Raw genomic sequence first — 22,474 nt, 5'->3', positions numbered from 1 at the left:
AAATAGATTTAAAATTGACTTTTGTCTGTTTTGTCACAAAGTTTGGTATCGGCTCAACAAGAAACCTTTTAGAAACGGCTTTGAAATCAAAAGCTCCTCTCGCCTCGTTGCTACTACTTAAACTGAAGCTGACACCGTTTCTGTTCTCCACTAGGGTTCCTCTGAGTATGTAGTTTCAACTTCAGTATTATACTGATAAGATGATGCATCCATCAGTTTGTACTCTTGAAATGTGTGGCTTGATTTCTGAAATGCTGGTAAAACAATGTACTTTGTTGTGAATAAGAATGCCATTTAGTGGTTCACGTGGCCACTTGTGTATGGCCGTCACACAGCATGCTTTGTAAGGTGAGAGCAAAATTAAAGAAATACTTTTTATTTAGGTATCATCAACAGAATCTGAAGAGTGATTTACAGTTTTATAGCACATTGTGTCTACTGTTTGCATTCTTAATTGTATGACAATTGTGTTTTAGTTATAGTTATTTTTTTTAAAATTGTTTTTAGGTTTACAAGTCAGCATGATCAACATGAAGTTTTTATTTTTCATCATGCTGCCATTTAAAAAAGAAATAGAAATGTACCTGACCTAAACAGGAGAGGTATCACATTTATGAGTGTTTTGCATGGTACGTAATTGTATCCATGGCAACAATTATGGTATGAAATAAGCCGTTGCATAAAATATACGTAGACAGTCAGAGTCATAAATGTCATGTAAGAAGGAAGGATGGAAGAGCCAACAGCAGGACAGAAATGGGCAAAAAGCAAAAGATTAGTCAAGGAGACAAACAAAACTAACACAAGTGGCTTCAGGCAAAATGAACCAATGAGCATGGAAGGAAAACACAGAGAACACACAATGAACTAGCCTGATTAACATAGGTGTTGTGTCACTGCGAGGGCGGAGCCTGGGTAACAATGAACACAAAATAACTGAAAATGGAAAACAGATTAAAAAGTATAAAAAACAGTTTAGCTGAACAGCCTTTTTGTTGACTACCCTTTTTTTTTTTTTTTTTTTTTTCTTTAAACAATTTTAATTGTTTTGGCCAATCGAAAGATCAGTAAAACTAAACCTGCATGCACAGACACAATCATCGTTACAATCAATCGTCCCCTTATAAATCATTGCCAACCCACCGACAAAGAAAGGGTGAGAGGAGAGGAGGAAAAGAATTTGAGAAGAACTAACCTTCCTGCCAACAGGGTTGTAAATCCAACGAAACTGCACATATCTTCCGTAAAGAAGCAACAGTCGAGTATTCACGTAAATCAGTTGTTGGTTTAGATTTAAACCATAAATGTAGAATCCAAAATTTCCTTTCATGACATTTTTAAAGCTGGGCGCAGCTCGGCTACATGACTGGCTGCTGTATCTACAGCAGGTGGGATCCACAGGTGGTTCAATCTTGCCATTTTGAAGTTGGTGGAATACTAGTGGAATAGTAACATGTCCTACCACAACTATGCAGATGACACTCAGATCTACGTGTCACTGACAGCAGGAGAACACGAGCCTGTAGATACATTGTGTCAATGCATTGAACAGATCAGTGTGTGGATGCAAAACAATTTTCTCCAGCTAAACTCTGGTAAACAAAACTGAAATCATTGTCCGTTGCCCACAGAAACAAAGAGAAAGTGTTATCAGTCACCTTGAGACTCTCTCTCTAAAACCTAATAGTCAAGCTAGAAATCTCGGGGGAAAATTGGAGTCAGACCTGAACTTTAACAGCCACATTAAATCGAATAACATCAGCAGCTTTTTATCATCTAAAAAACATTGGCAGAATCAAAGGAATAGTGTCTAAACCAGATTTAGAAAGACTAATCCATGCGTTTGTCTCCAGCAGGTTAGACTACTGTAATGGCCTGCTCACTGGGCTCTCTAAACGGGTTATAAGACAGCTGCAGTACATCCAGAATGCTGCTGCTCGAGTCCTGACTAGAACCAGGAAATACCACCATATTAGTCCAGTGCTCAGGTCTCTGCACTGGCTTCCTGTCGCTCAGAGAATAGACTATAAAACAGCTCTGCTTGTGTACAAGTCTCTTCATGGTCAAGCGCCAAAGTACATCTCTGACATGTCAGAGCCATATGAACCAACTCGGGCTCTGAGAACCTCAGGGAGGGGTCTGCTGCTGGGGCCCAGAGTCAGGACTAAACAAGGTGAGGCTGCGTTTCAGTTTTATGCTCCTAAAATCTGGAACAGTCACAAGATGTGAGACAGGCCTCAACTCTGACAATGTTTAAATCCAGGCTGAAAACAGTTGTTTTTGGCTGTGCATATGACAATTGAAAGTATTTTATCTGCACTCTTCATTTTCAATTTAATTGATGATTATTTTCATGTTTTAATTAATTAATTTGCCTTCCTGTGATTTTATGTAGCTGTAAAGCTCTTTGAATTGCATTGTGTATGAATTGTACACATTGAATTGTACTGTAAAATAAACTTGCCTCGCCTTGCCTCTTAGTGGAAGTGTGCTTGGATTCTCACTGGAAAGAGGCAGCAAGCCCTCAGCTAACTACTCACACCTTGTGCTAGCTGATTCCATCAGCTTTTCACAGCAGAGGTACAATACTGTAGCCTGGGCGAAAGCCGACTGTTGACTCCGTCAAACAGTCTGGAAAAACCCAAGAGGAATCCGTTTCCAGCTACTTAAATTCATTGGAGTTCCCTTAACCAATCAGTAATGTTTAGAAAGGACGTAGGTTATGCGCCGAGGTTCATGCTTACTCTCGCGAGGCTCTAGCTCACGAATCACGCTTCCCACATCCGCTTTCATTATACCGGTACCATTTGAGAAATCAAACTTTTCCCAAAGCCAGTTGGAAGGAGAGCTACGACTTCCTTAGCCTGGCTCTCACGCAGACCCTTCGTGCTTCGTGCATCTTCGTTACACTTCGTGAGCTCGCACGAGGGTCTGGGTGCGCCTTGTTGAGGCCGAAGTCTTCGGTTACCCCATAAACGGGCCCGCCTCTATGCCTAGATCCAATCACAATCGTGGGGCGGGGTGTTAACAGGTGTGACGTAGCATCTTCTATTCTTCTTGCTATTTGTGAGGACTCCCTTTATTCGCAGATTTTCACTGCACAGTCGACATCTATCATTTACCGCCATTGCCGGACGATTAGCTGCTGCTAGCTCCTGCTTTGCTCGCTGCTGTTGTGTTTTGTTTATTTTCCACCACAGACCGAGAGACTGGTCGCGCTCCAACGCGTCACGTCCGCTTTCGACATGATTGGTCGAAGTAGTACGTGACACACACATTGAATTCTCCAATCAGGTTCGAGAGGTTTTTGAATACAACCCCCGCCTACTCACAGCAGAGAACAGCTAGGCAACCGACAAAATTCCAGATGGATGAGAAACATCCATGAGAACCAGGTTACGACATCCTTGCCACTAACAAAATTGACGAGGCATTCCTCTTGCTCTTGTTTTAATTGTGTAATGCTCTCCAGAGTTGAGACAACTTCATGGATAGCTTCTGCCGTTCTTCCGTCGCCATGTTTATTTCCGCTGCAGTTGAACTACAATTATATGGACTACAATGGACTCGGCGCGTGAGTTCTGCGACACCACTCGCAACTGTTTGCTGATTGGCAAAACACTGAGCGAACCGAGGTAGGGGGATTTGGCCAGACTATGTGCGGAGCCAAAATCTTTGGGCGGAAGTACGTAGGATGGCGTCGCCAGGCTAACAATACTGTAGCTGTATAGCCCGACCAAGCAAGTAGCCAGGATTGGTTTTCCCACTATTCTACATGGAGGATGTCTGACCTCACCTTTCTGAAACTGCAGGTGGTGCCCTGCCGATTCAAAGCAGAAATCCCCAGCCACAGCAGCGATGGCCGAGTTTGCTCACAATATATCTTAACATATGAAATAAAACATTGTGTAGACATGTTCACAACATTTAAAAACTTGTGTTTTAGAAGACGACTTTACTTGGACATTTAAAGCATAATCCAATCCCATTGTGTTCTACTGTAGTCTTTGTCTTTGGCAACACTAAGCAGCTGTCAGTTTTCAAGACAAGATAATCCCAGACAATGATAGACAAAAAGAAAAAAAAGAGAAGCACAGCAACAATGTAAAATATGTCCTCTAAATTTGTGAGAAATGTAAGAAAGCTGGAAGACTTTCATAATGACTAAATGTCCATCAGACTCTAAGGGTGTAGAGCTTCACTGCGACAGGAAGTATTTCATCATTTTTGGCTGATCTGCTGGTCTTCCGCACAGCTGTTCTCTACAGCTGCACAACTTGTCATCTCACACTGTGCTCCAGTTAAACAAAAGGGTTACACTGACTGCTCCGAATCTTAACGTTATAAGGGTACCTTCCCGGCCTGAGAAAGCTGCATCCCACAGTCACGCAAGATGTTACTGCGATGACTTTCATTTAGCTGAACTGGCACCAAAGCCTCTGAAAAAATGAACACAATTAGCCAAGCTTACATGACTGTCATATACCATACTCCAGACAACATTGGATGATGTTTGGGAATAACAGTAGAGTTGGTCAATATTGTCAGACAGAGTTTTTCTTTTCTTTCTCAAATTTGACACTATTTTTGCATTATTTTTCTGCCAGCTGGAGGCAAGGTAGAGTCCTTAAAGCACACCACTGTGGTCAGTGAGATGCTTCATGTATGCATTCACGGTCAAAGACCAGTTGGCACTGTCCCATTGTGGCATCTTTGAAGCACCGGCCTTTACATTTAAACACTGCATTGTCCTTCCTTTCGGCATCCATTACACAGTGAAACATTGACTTATTTTTAAGAAACGTCTTCTGTATGTGATATGACGATAAAACTCACTGGTGCCACATTCTCTAGATTCCAACACAACTTAAAAAGCCTTCTCTGTTCGTCTTCAGCCTTTTTTAGTGAGCAAATTAGAGCAGCACCTCTCCAATTCTATTCAGGGCTCAGCTTTTAATTGGCAACAGCTGTGCCCTCAAACCTCTGAGTGGTACAGTAGGCTCTCTACACCAGTTACACAACTGGGCACAAAACTGACAGCCGTCCAAATAGTTTACAATGTTTTTCTGCACGCGCTTTATAATAAGGACATGTACCTGATGGCACAGCAGCACAGAGCAATATAATATTGAGCATTTTTTCTTAAAACATCAACCACCCTAAGGGGTTCTCAGTGTAATGCCCCTCTTAACCCCAGCAGAGGGCACCTAAAGCTCAAGTATACTGTACAAAGTTACAGGACTCTATCTATCTATCTATCTATCTATCTATCTATCTATCTATCTATCTATCTATCTATAATACTGTATCTATACAGTTGCGTTTTCTACTACTTTGAACCAATCTCAGCCTTTTAAGGATCACACGCTGAAAGTTGTTTAAGCACTTTTCATTTTCATTCATTTTCATTCACCTGCAAATGCTGAGTGGAATCTGTTTCAAAACCTGTCTCTGATATATATGTTTATAAAGTGTTTTGAAGGCACGAAAAACGCAATACAGAGTACAATAGTCATCCCTCAATCAAAGTCGAGCAGCAGCTTGTCTTCTTCAGTAGAACAGTTTTTTCGCACTGTAAACTTTCATAGCCCTACTTTCTGAGAAAAAAAAGCCCCTGACGCACCTATGTGTGCAGTAACACATATTGCATGACCAGGGTAATCTTGTGAGGCTTTAAAGACATCTGTGATGAAACGACAACACAGAGCGCTGTCAGTATTGTGTATTATTTATACATGAGCTATTCATGAGATAAAGCGTGTTAAACTGCCAAACAGTGAGTTAAAATCAGCTCCAACATCAGCGATACGCTCATGTAAACCCTCATGTGAGCTATTTTTTTTTTGCCAGATGAAGACTTTTGTAAGCATTTTTGCATTGGATCATAGCTATTTCTGGTGTTTTCGAGTAAAATTGGGAGTTCGGCGCTTTCCTTTCTAAATGAATGATCTTAACGGTATTTATTTACTCTTGTGGTATATCTCAAAACGTATCCAGCGCCATGGTCATGTCTGTGTGAGGATACTGAGTGAACAGAGGAGTTCCTGTGGACTCCATACATGTAAAGAGTGTGTGGTCATCGTGTTACACAAAAAAAAAAAAAAAAAAAAGCCAACGCGGGTCTAGGTGGCGTCTCCTCTCGCTGGGATTAGCTGTCTTCTCTTTCAGCACTCCCTGGATTCCATTCCGCCTTTTACTTTTTCTGCGGCGCTCTCCGCGCGCAGGACTTAGTTTCCAGTGACTTTGCGAAGCTGCCCTCAGCCCCGCTAACAGCCCTAAGTTGCAGAGCGCGCACGGGAGGGAGGAAATCGCGCTTGGAGGTCCCGAGGGTCGACATTTGGCGTTCCCCCCGGAGAGAACGAGCGCGAAAAGGAATCCATTTATTGTTTACCTGTTGATGAAGTCCCACGGGGCGTGGGGCGCAGAGGAGCAGTCGCGTTTCTTCAACCAGAAGTAAAGTCTGAAAGAGGTGAACCGCTCCAGCGGCCAGGGGGAGTGAAGGACTTGGGTTTTTCCTTTTTCCCCAGCAGCAACAGCCTGTGCTGGGTTGGTGGAAAATGGGCACTCCGACCACTTCGAGCCGTGGACTTATCCTCTTTTTAATACTGACATGTCAACTGGTGTCTGTAAGTGAGCCCACCGTTTTTATCTTTACTCTTTTCTTTTGACTTTTGAGCCAATCCTGCGCATTTTGTGTTTCATTCAGTCTCCTTAAGAACAATTATTCTCCTCAGAAAGTCAAAGTCACATATGAGGTCCCTTATATCCGACTAAAGGCCAATAAATAATGTTTTATTTGACTGAGGTTACTGTTATTCTCAGGTGAATGGTGCGGTCGGCCGGCGCACGGCTACTCTCGTGCAGGTGGGCTGTGTCGAAGATTCTTGCTCACACACTCATATCAGCATGTACTGTAAAGATGCATTTAGAGGTAATATGGGAAACTAGAACCTCCTGCTGAGTAAAGGCTGGCTAAGTTTGCCCTTAGAAACAAGCTATTCATAGTCTCCCTGCTGGAGTCCTCAGCTCCTAAACCTACTGAAACTTTCTCAGACTACGCATGGCGTTGCCTTTATGCTCGGTCTATTGGTTAAAGCCAATTTATGCACTTCTGACCAAAAGTGTACTCAAAAACAAACTTTCAAGTTCTTTGAATGCTCTAAAGGGTAGACTTCTTTTTTTCTTCTTCTCACCGGCCATGTCAATTCTGTTTCATTTGGAAAAAAAAAGTTTTACAAAATATGATTTAAAATTTGAAATAAAACATTAAACTTTCTTGTCCTACACCATTCTCCTCCATCGATTGCCTCCTGAAGTTGGGAGAAAGTGATAAAAGTCCTACTAGTTTTTATCCTTGGTTTCGACCCCCCCCCCCCCCCCCCCCAGGTGGCAGTTAGTTATTATTTTCATTATTTATTAATCTATTTACTTGATCATTCACTGGATCTCACAAGTTAGCGCTATAACTAAAATCGATCAAGCAAAAGAAGCAAAGCCCTTGTGGAAAAATTGGCGATCTTTCATGTTTTTGCCTCATCAATATTTATTCTGAGGATTTCTGCATAACATTGTTGTGTATTACCCATGCACTTTGGAGGATGTGGAGTTTATTCTACAGTAATTGTTGCTACTATATTTGACGAAATCTGTTCCCTTCACTCCTCTATATTCGTTGGATGAATCATATAGCAGATGACCATCTCCTTGCAGCTGAGAATAGACTGCCCCCCCCCCCCAGCAAATCCCATCTACTCTCTCACCTTTATGTACTCCAATAAAAAGAGCTGTCAAGGCTGAGATATCTGTGACACCTCTGCGTTGATTTGATCTGAAGCAAAAGCCTTTCTCAATGATGGGATGCAGCATGGTGGCCAGTGTGCATAAATCTTTCACATGCTGGATCTATAGTTTACGAGCGCTGGCGTGCCTGACTTTCCAAAAGCTATAGTGTTAAAATTTTCATGACTTCAAGGTAGATTTAACATCCATCAGTGACATGGTATCGAGTTCCAAGTTTTTCCTGTGAATGAAGCGATCTGTCACTTTGTGCCATCGCACAAAGTTGAGACGGAACGGGTTACAAAGTCAAAACAAGTTATGCGTCTTCAGCATCATCGATCCACTAAAGCTGTCCAGTCCCCACAAGGCTATCATCATCTGTAGTGTGCTGACATGGAGGGTAGCGGGAGATGGCCTCTACACTTCTACCGCGGCTGTGATTGACTGCGAGGCCAACAATAGCTACATAATTGAATTAGCTGGAACCACAAGCATCTGTTTCTTGCATTATGACTTTGAAAAACGGCAGGCGTGCTGCCTCTTGATTCAATTAAGCACATGTACTGGTGTTACTATGGGACCCTCCTCCCTCCCTGATGGAATGTCAGGGTCATGCGCATCAACTCAAACAATCAAAGTCAATAAAAACCCTCAGTGGGTAAGAGCTCTGCATCAATATCCTACCGTGAACCACCTGCAGCACTATTGTGAGGACTAATCTCGGCGAAGCACTTTTAAATTGAAATGGATAGATAAGGTCAGTGGTGTTTGCTTATGGTTGTCCTTAATCATATGCAATGCAGGGATGCCGATCTGTCGCCTGGTGTACGACATCAGATCGACTAGCAGTGCTACTGCTGTCAGTTTTGGCACTGAGGTGTCTCCCAGTATAGACTTCCACAAGTGTGCCTTGACTTCATTGGGGCTTGTCTGGGTGTGGGGGAAGGGTGGCTTAGAATCCAACATCTATATTGTCTGAGGAGTGTGTGTCACTGGTGGGTATTGTTGTCTGTCTCTGCAGTATGTAACCCAACCCCATAAACCCCTTTGTTGACTATTATTTAACAACAGCTAGATCTGATGATTTATTTCGTCTTGTCTGGGTTGACAAGGCGAGTTGGTTGGTTTTTGCGTGGATCCAGCGACCTGGTGTTTAATTAAATAATTAATCATTGGAGCCCATTGAGCTGCAAAGCTCAGCACTGCAAACACAGACTCCCACTCCACAGTTTGAACAGTAGAGAGGATTCGCGCCCCCACCCCAACCCCAAGACCCATTCACATAATTGCTTGAAGACTGGGTTTGGTAAACATTGCATTGTTGAATTATAGCCCCAGGAGAGAGGCCATCTTAGCTGACAGAGCGACGCTGCACTGAAGTGGCTTGCCCCCTCCTCAGGCACATTGGCACATATGGAGTGCAGGCCAGCAGGCTGGCATTTGTTGACTCTGCAGTGAGGTGTGACTTTGGCCGGTATAGAGGTCAGGGAGGTGAGGAGTGTGAGCCTGAATCTGGTTCACAGTTCAGCAGGGTTCCTCATGAATTATTCTCAGCCACGGATGGCTGCACCCACACTGTTTCCTGAACATTTCACTTTTGATAAGTCTGTGCGACCATTCATGTTTAATGCTCTGTTTTGAGTCTTCCTACCTTTTGACGAAGCACATTTAATGTTTTTCTTTTTTTGTTTTTGTTTTTTAAAAGTAATTTTAAATGCTTGGACTCTACAAAAGCGTGTGATGGGTTTCTCTGGATGTGTTGATGATATCTCTTTTTAGTAGAGATTGGGAGTTATGGGTTTTGCCATACATCTGTCACTACTGCATTTTGTAGTTTGTTAGCCATCACCAGTGTATCACTTTAGATTTGGAAGTCCACGTCATCTTAGCTCTGCCACTATTAATCACTTTTGGAGATGACACCTCAATTTGACTTTGAGACTTCCAACCCGTACTCGTTACAAATGTTGCTAATATATGTTTGACAGTCTCTAAGGCCTTATTTGTGTAGTATACACCTGGAATCCCATGTGGCGTGGTAGACTCTGGCCTCTACTGCTTTTGTAGTAACATTATCAGTGGATACGTGCTGATATTGTTTTCTCAACATCAGCCACTTTATCAGTCTGTTGGTGATACTTGCTATTCACAGGCTTATCCTGTCATGATAGATGGCAGTTTGCTTGCCCTCAGATGTGACTGCCTGTTAACAGTCACGTTTGGTCTTGTCCCGAGTGGCTATTTCAATGGCTTTTCCTGAAGTGTTGCAGTTTCATTCTCTCAGTAGCAACAATTAGGATTAAGATTGCAGTGAGTTCAGCATCCCTCAAACATAAGTAATAATGGTAATGATGTCACAATTTGCTTGTGAAATGACCAGTGCAGTGACTATAATAGTGGTTGTAATTAGTATTTTCTGGCATCAGCCAATGGTCGTTATTAAAAAAAAAAAGAAAGAAAAAAAGGCAAGCATGAGCTTGATTTTTCTGCCAACCTATTAACAGTCTACTTCTAATTTTTAGGCCCAGTCCCAATACCCCCAAGTACCCATTTTCTTTTAGGGGTCAAGGAGTAGTGGACACTTGTCTTGCTCTTGAACCAGTTTTGGGGCTATTTGGATGGTGAGATGACCACCACTACTCATCGATCACCCTTTGGACAATCCCAATTCTTGTGCAATATTCAAATTATGACCAGACTCTGTTGTGTGCAATATATCCACATCCACATACTTGAACCTACTAACACCTTATTTTATTTTATTTTATTTTATATGTTACCACTAACACCATATTTGATTCTATTTATTTTATTTCCGTAAAAAAACTGTGTACCTTACATCCTCCCTTTTTTTTACATTACTTATATATTTTTATATTTTTTATATTTGCACTCTTAGCACTGTTTTTGGTGGCTTTAAATTTCGTTATACCACGTATAATGACAATAAAGGCATTCTGATTCTGATTCTGAAGAGAAGGGGTACCTACCCCATCAACAAGGATGAAAGATGGATGGGGTGGTACCAAGTGTTAGGGCCCAGGGCAGGATCTGAGAGATTGGGCCTTAGTTTGTCCCCTTTGCCTCCATATAGAAAATTAAGCTTTTGTTTGATTTTGGTTCAGTCCATTGCCCTGTACAGGTTGAGCAGACACGTGTCCCAGCAGTTCACACTACCAATCACCCTCTCATGGATCATAGTTGTGTTATCTTCTGGGTAGCTACAGGCTTCTGTACTTTATAAAAAGTGTGAAACTAAGTAATCATCCAGAAGACGCTTAGAATTGATTAGAATTGTATTTTAAAAGTGAGAAAAGATCTCAAATATGTAAGGATATTGGAGTAGTCCCTCATGCTCTCACAGTTTTCATCGCTTTGACGGAGGTCAGTGCTCCTTTTTCTCTATCCCTTGCAGTTTGCCGTTGGCATCAGCTTTTGTTATTGAGTTATAAGTAGGGTCTAATTAGTTCATGCAAATCCTTAAAAGATCCATATTTCATACCAACCTCAAGCACCTGTGCTACAATGCAAATCAGGAATTTAGACTGCAGAGATCCGTCAAAGCCTTAAAAGTGAGTGTTAATGTTTGTTTTTTCTTTACCCTCTCCCTGTGAATCACCTCCAGGCACACAAACCCATTATCTTTTCACATCGCTATGTGCTTCACGACTGTCGTTGTACTATGCTTTCATGCCCAAAGCCGCATCCGTGTCGGACAGAAGAGCTGAGTCCAAACACAGCTGCACCTCAGCTGGTACAGCAACGCTGTGCATGTGCTGACATGAGCGCACATACTGAGGATGGCCTGTTGTAACTAGAGTCCCACTCTTTCCATTCACACTTCCTCACACATTTACCTTTTTCCTCTCTAGAGCTCATGTGCTTTAGTTTCATACCACTGACTCACTCCTGATTCCATCAGGCCAAATGCCATTTTATAATGAAAGCTTCAAAGCTTTATATTGAATAAAGTATAAATTTAATGTTTCTCGGCATTATAAGACGAACAGGCCATCCAAACTCTTTTCACTTGTATAGCAAACCTCCAAACCAAAGGGGAAATGAATGTTTTCACAGCTCTTGTGCAGGGTCCAGTCAGGACAGACAAGGAGTGCCTATGATTAATAAATTCCTACACTTTTTGGAATCTCTCTTATAATTGAACTTTGACTTCTCTGCAGTGCAACAAGTACTCAAAGGTTACATGGAGAGAAAAAAAATCGTAGTAAGAGCTTTGGTGGTGCTATTTTTTGTTAGGCTTCATAAAAAAGCATATGTCTCTTTTCATTCTTGAGTTACGAAGCTACAGGTTCAGTAAACCCAACAGTTCACAGCGAGGTCGCGGGCTGTCTTCAGGACGCAGCACTGCAATAAAAAGCAGAAAATGATCAGAAGTATTTGAGGGAAGAAAAAGGATTCGTGTCTGATTTTTCTTCTCGCTTGCCCTGTTCTCTCATGGGAAGACACAATTTGAAATATTAATAATTTGAATTAAGATAGGTCTGTTTTATTTTTGGATATGGTTAGCAACCTGTGTATTTATTCATTTTTTTCCTTCGTTTGGAAATAATTCATTTTGTTACACAAATGAAATTCTTTAAATTGATGTACTTTTGTGCCGCTCCAGTGTAAATGGTGAGCTTTAACTCAAGCTAGTGTCAGTTAGCTTAATAAGGACAACAAAAGACCTGTGATAGACTGCTAGACTCTTGTTGATTTCCACATCTTAAACAGTCTTCTTCTACCCCCCATTCCCAAACTGTACCCAGATTATGTTTATTATAAACTCACTGAAATACTAATGTAACTGCACTGCACCTTCGCTTTGACAGCGCTCCATCCTTACCTGTGCCCTATTGAGTCTACCATTGTCTCGAGTCATTGATGTGAAGTCGCTTCTACTTCTTTTTGCTTTGAGGAGCTGCTGCTTTGTCTTGTGTGGTCCCTCCCACCTCATATAGCTACTCTGATGGGGTAATATTTTGTGTGGAGAACAGAAGATGTTTTTTTTTTTTTTTGGTTTGTTTTTCCTTTTGTTATTGTCTGGGGTTCTTGGGAAAGGTAAGGGATTGTTATGGATCCTCTTTTGCTGTTGTCTTTAAAGCCAGATTTGACCCTGACATCCCGTGAAGAGTTTATGAAAAAAATCCCACCTTGGTGTCTTATCAGCGCTGATCATTTCTCATCGCCTGAGCACACACCACTCGTAGTGCCAGACTGTATCGTCTGAAGAGTCGAATTCCACAAAGCTGCTGCTTAAGGCTTGGTGTTCACGGAAGGAGGCAAGCAAGTGCAGTTTTGCTGGCTGCAGGGTGTGAAGGACTCAGTGAAAAGTAAATACAGAGCAAACATTGGCTTCCCGTCTCAGCTCCCTTTTATTTGAGTCTGTTTCTTGGCAGTAACGCGAACCCGCTGCTCCTCAGGAGCCCGATTAGCTGATGTCTTAACCAATTAGGATTTGTATGTTTTGAAAACCAGAAGAAATTAGCCAGAGCTTTCCCCCCTTTTTTTTCTTAATATAATGAACCACACAAAACCTGAAGATTAGGAAAACTAGAAAGTCTCTTACATGTGTGCTTCAAATCTTTTTCTGGCACCAATAACCTTCTTCTTCACTGGATTTGTCTGCAAGCTCAGCTGAAGACATTACAGAGAATACGTTTGTCTACCAATCATCAATTGTTTTATGTGTTTTTACCTTTTTAAGGCACAGGACTCTCATCTCTATATTTTGCCATGCTTTCATGTATGTAGCCTTTAACGACATATTTGAGACCTATCGTACATTGTTCTTGTTTAAAGCTAAAGGGTAAAACCCTTCAACATTTCAGTTGATTTACTTGTTGCTGGCAGATGTAAGCAGGTGGGCATCCTATCCGAACTTGTTATCATGTCATTCAGTGGTATTGGTAGTCATCTCTATTGCATTACATTAAAGTTGAAATTAGAATAGGTGCACCTATCGTCACCAATGCCTATCAGAGCGGGGAGTTCCATTAATTTCCAGTTTCTGGTTTCTACATCACACCTGGTCTACCTCTATGTGTATGTCTCCTTAAAGGGACACTATGTAAGAAATTAAGTCATTTATTAGCTCAAATCAACATGTTCATTCATAAATTAGTCCTCATTGGTGTAAAATTATCTCTGTCAAAAATCTCAATTATCCTCCTGAGTGAAGAATAACTAGTCTGTATCTACATAGAGCAGGTAAGCTCTATGGAGGCTGCCATGTCCTTCCGGTCTATGAAAAACGACGAAGTGCCGAGAGGGACATAAAGCACTTCGAATCGCGATTTCCCCGCCAGGCCTGCAAGCGGAAATGACGTCATTGTGACATCATTTCCGCCGAATGGCTTATTACAGCCGCTAATGGTAAATAGATTTTATCTGGTAAATTATCCCACTAATAATGCATTGATTGTTACCAAACTTCTTCCGTAGTACACATAGGCTCTTAACTCACAAAATGAGGCATTAGAAAGTTTGTAAGTTTACCGGGAGTTTATTTAAAAGAACACTTTCCAGCAACTACACACTGCTGCTAACGCTACTGCTGCGTCGACGTCACTTCCGGTAACTCCCGGAATATGACTAATTGCATTGCTTGCACACCAAAGGTTATGTCAACTTATGTTATCTGACATGTCATCTGTATTTATAGTGTTGTTGTATGTGTGTTATGTAATCCTTTGTACTGTGTGTCTTGATTTCTTTTTGTTTGTATGGACCTTGAGTCTGAAGCTATAGCTTCTTGAATCTTGACACATACCGCCTGCCGTAGTTCAAGAAGTTGCAACGCACATTTGAAAACGCGAGGCGCTAGAGAGCAAATTCATTCGACTTTGCAAAATAAAATTGCACCACTAGATGGGGGAAGAAATTACACAGTGTCCCTTTAAAGTAAGGCAGAGAGGGGAAACATGTTTACATGACACTAGGAAAAAAAAATATTGTGTTAGCCTGACCAAAACTGGATTTTACTGGATTCCTGCGTACATATGCTTAACTAGACTCAAATGAGTCTAGGTGCTCTTTACAAACCCCCAAAGTTCCATCTTTTTGTAAAAACAACTAAATATAAGTGTATGGTAATACAACCGAATTCCCAGCAAAACTTCTCTCCTACACATATTTTTCTGTTTGTTTTATCAGACAGATAAAGCATCAGAAGAAGCTGTGACTGAAAATCAGCCTATTAAGATTATGTGTCGCAGTTGTTTACAGCATTTCCAGGCTGCCTTTCTGCTCTAATAAAATTCTGATTTTACAACAGTATCATCTGACAATATCACAGGAAACGGTGGTCCAGTTAAATGGCTAAGCTTGACCTAAGTGTTCATTTCACTGTGCTGGCTATTTTCAACTGGGTCATCAAACTAACATTAGCTTAATTAGGGAGCTGGCTGCAGCCAATAAAGTCTTGATGTTGGTTGTAAATTGAATTAAATTAAAGCCCTATTTTTCAGAAGTTTCTCAAAGAACCAGTATGTGGGATACAGTAGCATCTTGCAGTGTCAGTTTTACACCAAAAGTTAATGTGTTGAAAATGAATTTTTTAAAATGGAAGTACGCTAAAACAAGACTACTAAAGAATAAGTTGTAACATGTTTATCCACAGTGCACTGAGGGGTACAGTGAACAGAATACCGGAGTTGTGCCCAGTAATGTCATTTAGGGACGCTGTTACGGGCTGCTCATGCTCACCGGATTGGTCACCGAGTGACGGAATTGTATCGTCAAAATAACTGTTTATGCAGCAGTTGTTGATACTTCAAAAATGTGCCCGCTACACTGCAGGAATGGCACTAAAAGAAGTCGTACAGGAAGAACACTACACATACAGCAAGTGTAACCTCACAGTTTTAACTTAAATGTTTTAAATTTATGCATAATTGATGTGTTTTTTGTAATTGTAAAATTTTGTCATGTCATACTATGGAGACTATAGAGACGGACCTGCTCGCACACTCTTCCTACTGACTCTTTCTGTTTTTCAAACATGCCACTCAAGCAGTGTGGATCATGTTCTAAAAGTCGGAGGTGCTTGACCAACCCAAACGACATCAAAGCCCCCCAGTGCCCCGGATATTTTGGCATGTGCTGCTGAAGTTGGCTCCACACAGAAGAGGTGCGCTTGTGGTTGTCTTGCAGACTGATGTTTTGCTGCTGTCAACTTAAAAGGCCTAAATGTGCCATGGTCCCATCGGTAAACGTGTGTTTTTGTAAAGCAAAAGCGAGCTGTGCCCAGTCTCGCAATCCCGATTGCAGCCCCCTCATTGAAAATAAGCGTCTTCAGCTGGGTTCTGTGTTGGACCCTGAATGTATAAATATTCTTTGCCGAGTCATTTGAAGCAGGACTGAAGGTTGATCAAAACATTTTCTCATTGCACTCAAAAGTCAGATGTCAGTGGGACTGAGCAGATTATTCGACCAGTGTTATAAGACTGCAACATACTGATGGTTTGCCACCTGACCGTCCTCCAAGCATGTCGGAAAAGTTACAGTAGTTGCAAAAAAATATTGTATGTTCCTTCGAAAGAAAAATGGGGCGAAGGACCAGAAGAATGACCCGTGTCTTTTTTTCTAAGGTAATAAAAACACGTACATTCCCTCCTGCATGCAGTCACTGCATGCTTTATGTTGTGCAGTAAAGGCTGAACAAAGATATTTTAGCCGTTAAAGCCACTGTTAAAAATGTGCTATATTGTGTCTGGTTCACAGAGCGAACATGGTTTTGCCTCCGGTTTTCAGAGTTTAGTTCTTGAATGTGAGGCCTCAACTATGCCCCATAGTGAGGCTACAGAGGCCCTCTGGGGAGACGGGAGGAGAGCTGCAGGAGTCTGCTCTGTGTTATCTTGTCAGCTGCGGTCCCACGAGACATAACAACTCTTTCTCTTTGATATACACACACATGATGAAACTGTTGTTCTCAGGGGAATCTCTTGTTTTCACCTCATGTCTTCTCTCTTTCTGCTCACCCACCAGTGGCTTCGGCTGTTCTTCAAGCTTTTGGATCGCTTCACTTTCAAGTGGTGAGACGGTCATCGTAGTTGTTTTAAAGAACGCCTTTCTGACCACAGATTGCAACAACGGGGCCATTTGGATAAGTGATTTTCTCCATGAGGAGATGTCTTCAATGCTCTTTTAAAGTTAATGGTTTTGTGGTCGAGGTTGCCAGCAGCCTATTGTTTTGGTGAAGTGGCTTGTGATGGTGTGCAACTTTTGTCCCATGCAGAGTCACCATCCTGCTCGGGAAATGAAACTTGGAATTATCTGCATGACAAGAAGACCCCACTTCCCGAAGCAAAGTTTTTTCAGGCTTTCCTGTGCACACTTCAGATGTCCTGTTCTACAAATACTGAGAGAAAATAACCCAGTGTAGTTTCTTTTCTTTTTTACAATCCTCACTCTGTATATTTGTATTTGAAATCCACTTGATCTACAGTCACGGTAGTTCCTCTGGATTCATATCCCAGCAGGCAGTGTTTTTTTCTTTCTGAGTCTTGAGCCTTTCTATCGTACAGTTAAGCCATAAAAGGAACTTTTAACAAGTTTTGTTTTCTCACTGAGATATACCTCACTTTGAGTGTCTGGCAGCCGGTCCCGGTGTAGCTGTGAAGCTGTTCAGAAGCTTTAACAAATTTTCATAACTTGGCAAGTAATACACTGGAACTAAGGATTAATGAATTCCCCTGGACCTAATTATGCCAAAGTACAAGCCCTTGTTGTTCTTGTTTTTTCTTTTTTTTTTTTTTCTCCCCCCTTCTCTCTTAGAATTTGACATTTGAATTTCCATCCCAGCATGCTTTGGCTCAGTGGATCGACTCTGTCGGAAACCATTTAATTTCAGGTTTGCTGCTTTTGAAGACACATGTTCCCCGCCATGTGACTAACTGTACTGTAATGGAACAAGTCTTTGATTAACACACATTCACACACATAAGATATTTAGAATGCAAAATGCAATACTCTCAGAGAACATAGAGGCTTTTAAGGTTGTATAAATAAGGGAGAGATCATGTATCCCATAATCTGGGCCTGCATATGTCTTTTACAACAGTAATGCATCCCAGTTGTTTACAATGATCATTTGCTTTGACTAAAAAAAATCTTTGTACGATCTTCTGTATGCATTCATCATGGTAGTAGACCAGGTTGAATCTTCCGTTTTGTTTAGCTCATACGGCACATATTGTTTACGGTGATGTCAAATGAAATGAGAGATTTGCCAGTTTAAAAAAAAAGTCTTGGTCAGTTCTTGGTTGTTGGTCAGAGGTTGTTGATTTCAGACAAGGGCAGTCAGAGGCAGGCCTCTTGTTTCTAGCTGGAGAGTCCCAGATGTAAGATTGGAAAAGACTCACTGGCTGATTTCATCCTTTTTCACATTTTATTGCAGCTGGTAACTCACAAATCAATGTTTGAATATGGTTGTGCCTTTTGGCCTTGAATGTGACACTTGGATAGTTAGCTGGTAGCAGCTGCAGCTCACTTCAGCCCAGACAAATGCTGTTGAAATGCTTTTATTTGTGCACTGGATCGAACTAAAAACAGCAGACATGTTTTAATCCACCAACTGAGTCAAAATGAATGCCAGTGACAGCAGATTATTGTCACTTTTAGCATAAAGTGGTGGTGTTACAGGGAAATCTTACCTCTTAATATATTAGAATGGAAAAGCAGCAGTGGTATATTCTTAACCTTTTGTACACAAATGTTGATATGGTCATAGACTGTGAAATCATTTTAAACATGCACAAATGGTTCACATTCTCACATGCGATCCAATATGCGGTAATATACTATAAGATAAATTGAATTATAGTGATTACAAATGAACAATAAAATACTGACTGCTGGTGCCATTTTACCTTTTGTTTAAAAACATGAATATTGTTTTGAGGATAGACTCTTCAGGAGAATGCTTACCCACGAACACATTCATACGGCACATCTTGTCTGTTCGTGCATTTGGGAGATGCTTTTATCCAAAGCACCTTACACTCATATCTTACATAGGTAGGCAGGTAGTGTAAGGGGGTCTTGCCAAAGGACCCCTACTGGAGATAGTACCTTTTCATGGTGGGATCAAGGTGGGATTTGAATCCCAGGTCACCCACATGAAAGGCAGAAATCTCAACCACTACACTATCCAGCCACTGTTGTACATTACACAGTGCTCACTGACTGATTAGCATGTTGGGAGCAATGTGGGGTTCAGTGTCTTACCCAAGGGCACTTGGACATAGAGGGGCTGAGATTAGAACTGCCGACCTTCCCGTTGGAGAATGACCTCTCTTCCCTGGAGCAGCAGATCCAAACCAATGGTTAAATGCGCGTACATGGAAAACTTTAGTGCAGCTAAACCAAATGGCAATTTGAAGTGGACCACGTGGATGCCCACAGAGTTTCAAGCATGCGGATGAACTACCTCAATTGAACCTTTGCATTCTTAAAAACTGGATGCGTCTTATACCTAATGTGGTCCTCATTTCAGATTGCTACCAACAGATTTGGCTGTTTTTATGAAGCGGGATGAGACGCAGTGGCGGCACACTAGACAGACTGTGTTGGTGGTTGTGTGTTTCACTTGATTAATATCACAGCTTCTTGCTGGAAGCCATCACCACTGAGCCCACTGATTATTTTCAAATACACTTCTCTTGAAGCGGTTCCAGATCACCATCTGGGAGAAACTGAGTGAAGAATTTCAGATTTTATCTTCGCTCATGAACTTCATTGCCTCGAACTACAAAGGGGAACCCAGACTTCCTTGCCACCACACTGACACATATAAATTGACATCCATCATGTTCCCTAAAGCTTGACAGCATATACCCGGCAAGCCCGTTCAAGTTGAAAGTTGGGCTCGTAATACAGTTGGTAAGGCGAGGGGAATTTCTGCGGTTTTAAGCTAAAGTGGTTGTATGTAATTTTCTCTCCACCCAAACCATCTGTTGATTTCACGGAAGGAGAAGTCATCTAAATACTCATCCAAAGAAGCCAGTGTATGTATTTTAGCTGTTTTATTAAAGATAAAGGAAACTACAGAAATCAGTTGGAAAAATTCTGTTTTGAAACTAAACTTAAAGTTAATTTCTGACACAGCAGTCTGCTCTCAGTTGAGACATACAGATGCGTAATTAGCTGCTGACCACCAACGTTGCCTTTATAAAACCCACATCACTGAGGACAGAAAACAGGAGCTGACCGCTTTTTTTGAGCATTGCAGACTCTCATTTATTTATTCCTTTTATCAGTGCTCCCTATTTTGGCTGCACAGTCGAAAATCCACTGCAGATCTCCTTTTTTGATCGAGTTATATCAGCATGAGGTACATGCACTGGACTTTCAAATCTAAACTGGAAGCCTCGATTACCCTTAACTCTGTAATCATAAAAAACAGTAAAGGGCTCACTTTTTCTGTCCAGCTTCATGCAGGCAGCAACCTCCAGCAGAGTGAGGCAATTACTGCTTAGAAAGGGGTAATTAAATGGTTCTTCCTTGAACTGGGGGCATGTGTGATTTACTGAATGTGGACTGTGAACACAGAGGATGCTCTCTCAGCTGTGTCAGGATGAAGAGGCTCTAGCAGGCTCCACCTGCTGAGGCTTTAATATGACCCTGTCATGGGTTCACAAAGTGGAGGTGGGAGGGGATACAATTTGGCACAAACTTCAGACTGCACTCAGATCCTCTGGCACAGACATCAGTCTTGCCTATGGGCACATGGATAACCTCGGTCTGTTGTTTTATCAGGGCTTTCCAAGTGCAGGAATAATGGAAAACAAGATTTGGGGGAGATAATAGAAGAGCGAGAGGAGAGTTGTTTTTTCATGCCTATTTGTTTTTTAGACTTAGCCCGCCAGACGAGCCGAGATTAGAGTCTGATCAGCCCTGGGTGTCATGTCTCTGTGGCTAGTCAGCAGCATTATTGCAGCTCATAAGTGGAGCTGGTCTTTCTTTTATCATGAACTAACACTCGATGTAGTCCTACTGTATGTGAAATTGAATGTATGTCAGGCCAAACGATCATAAATTGAAAAAAAAAAGAAAAGAAAAGAGGCTTATTTCATCATCTTATTTCGACCCTTGCATCTCCAATGCGTAGGCTTTGTGTGAAATATATGCAAGTAAGTACCAAAAATCTGATTAGCATTTTGAACTGTGTTCCAGGAATCCCAAGTTTTTCTGCTGAATTGTGGAATGACAAGCATAAATCATTGCTCTCTCTCTCAAACTTTTTAAAGAACACATTAGCAATGAAAAATAGACAGTAACAACAACGGTAATGACAATATTTCATGAAAATATTTTTACATTCCAAAACGTTGTACACATTGCAAGCCATGGCTCTTCCTAATGCGGTGGTCCAGTCTCCTGGGCAGGAATTCAGGAATACTTGGCATTTAAGCTTTTGGTAAAATATGAGCAAAATCTGAAATTATATACATGATTACATTTTTCTTTTACTAGGAAAATATGTTCCAGTGTGATTGGTGATTGTCAGAAATAGCGTTTTGCTCTTTGTCTGAAATTCAGTTCAGAGGGAGGAATGTAACCTCACTGGTGAAAGCTGACTCTTAAATTATCCTCCTTTTTCTCTTTTTTTTTTCCCTTCAAAGGTCAGCAGGCTTGTGCTGGCCTGTGAATTAATGCAATGAGTCATACATGGAGCACCCGTGCCCTCTCTCAAAGACCCCAAAAGGTTCACTTCACTGATCAGCCATCGCACTTCTGCGTATTTTCACACAGACACACTGCTCCCCTTGCCTATAATTACGTCTTATTAGAGTAGGAAATGGATCCCTCACATCTGCTTTCAATGAATGGGCAGGTTAGCCCTCCTGCTTTCTTGTATTAATGCATAAACTCCAGGCAAACAGATGTCTTTGTAGGTGTGAGCACACGGCCAAATTAAGGCCTGCTGTTGAATTATTAGGGCAGGTGAAATTCGTCCATCAGCCGCTGAAACAAAGATATTCCCAGACTTTGTTTCCATCTTGGATAGCTACATATGGACATGTGTGACAATTTTGCACGGACGCTGCATATATAAAGATAATGTCGAGTATTCCCAGCTCAGACTGCACCAGATTAACATGCTTTGCAACCAGGTATAAACGATCTAGACAACATGTCCACTACTACAGCTACTATATAGCAGGCATTTAATGTAAGGAAAAGTGAGCAAATAGCTAATGAGCTTGTTAGTGCGTTTCTTAACCTTTATTTTCACAGCTAATCACCAATTCAGAAGGCATTTTCACACATGCCCTGCAGTCCAGAAACTTTCTCGAAATGTTCCAAAGATGTGACATGTGAAAATGAAAATGTCTCCAGCATTCACTTCAGGATTCGTGTGGAGGTTTTCCACCCATTCCCATTGTAAAATCACTGGAAGACCAGTGGGCAAGGCAGTAAGCATGTTTACATGACACTAGAACAAGAATTGGCTTCTCAAAACCAAACAAGCACACCCAGGCAATTCACTTGTGAATGGAATCACTCCCTCATGTGATACGCTCATCTAGACTTCAAAAGGCCTTGGGCGTTTTTGTAGTCGTAACAGTTAGATTAAGTATTTACAACAACAGACAAATTCCCAGTAAACAGCTCTCATTTTCATATTTTTGTTTCTTTTGTCAAATGGTTACACCCATCGGAAATTGACCCCAAAGCAGACAATTAACGC

The 22,474-nt window shown here is 41.5% G+C and overlaps 1 protein-coding gene across 4 annotated transcripts in view; it reads left to right on the top strand.

The window, feature by feature from the left end:
* Positions 1–6,206: 6,206 nt before the first annotated feature.
* Positions 6,207–22,474, top strand: part of hspg2 (heparan sulfate proteoglycan 2) — a 106,971-nt gene continuing 90,703 nt past the window's right edge. For 3 of the 4 annotated variants that reach the window (XM_075475232.1, XM_075475231.1, XM_075475230.1), the window contains exon 1: positions 6,207–6,626. In XM_075475232.1, coding sequence (XP_075331347.1) covers positions 6,558–6,626 — 69 coding nt within the window. In that variant the 5' untranslated portion in view covers positions 6,207–6,557. The remainder of the gene's footprint in view (positions 6,627–22,474) is intronic. The other variant, XM_075475233.1, reaches the window with a different exon arrangement.

The sequence above is a fragment of the Odontesthes bonariensis genome, chromosome 10, assembly GCF_027942865.1.
Source record: "Odontesthes bonariensis isolate fOdoBon6 chromosome 10, fOdoBon6.hap1, whole genome shotgun sequence".
In the NCBI taxonomy this organism is placed as follows: domain Eukaryota; kingdom Metazoa; phylum Chordata; class Actinopteri; order Atheriniformes; family Atherinopsidae; genus Odontesthes; species Odontesthes bonariensis.
The sequence above is the reverse complement of the archived record's forward strand: the minus strand, read 5'-3'. Positions and strand labels throughout refer to the sequence as shown.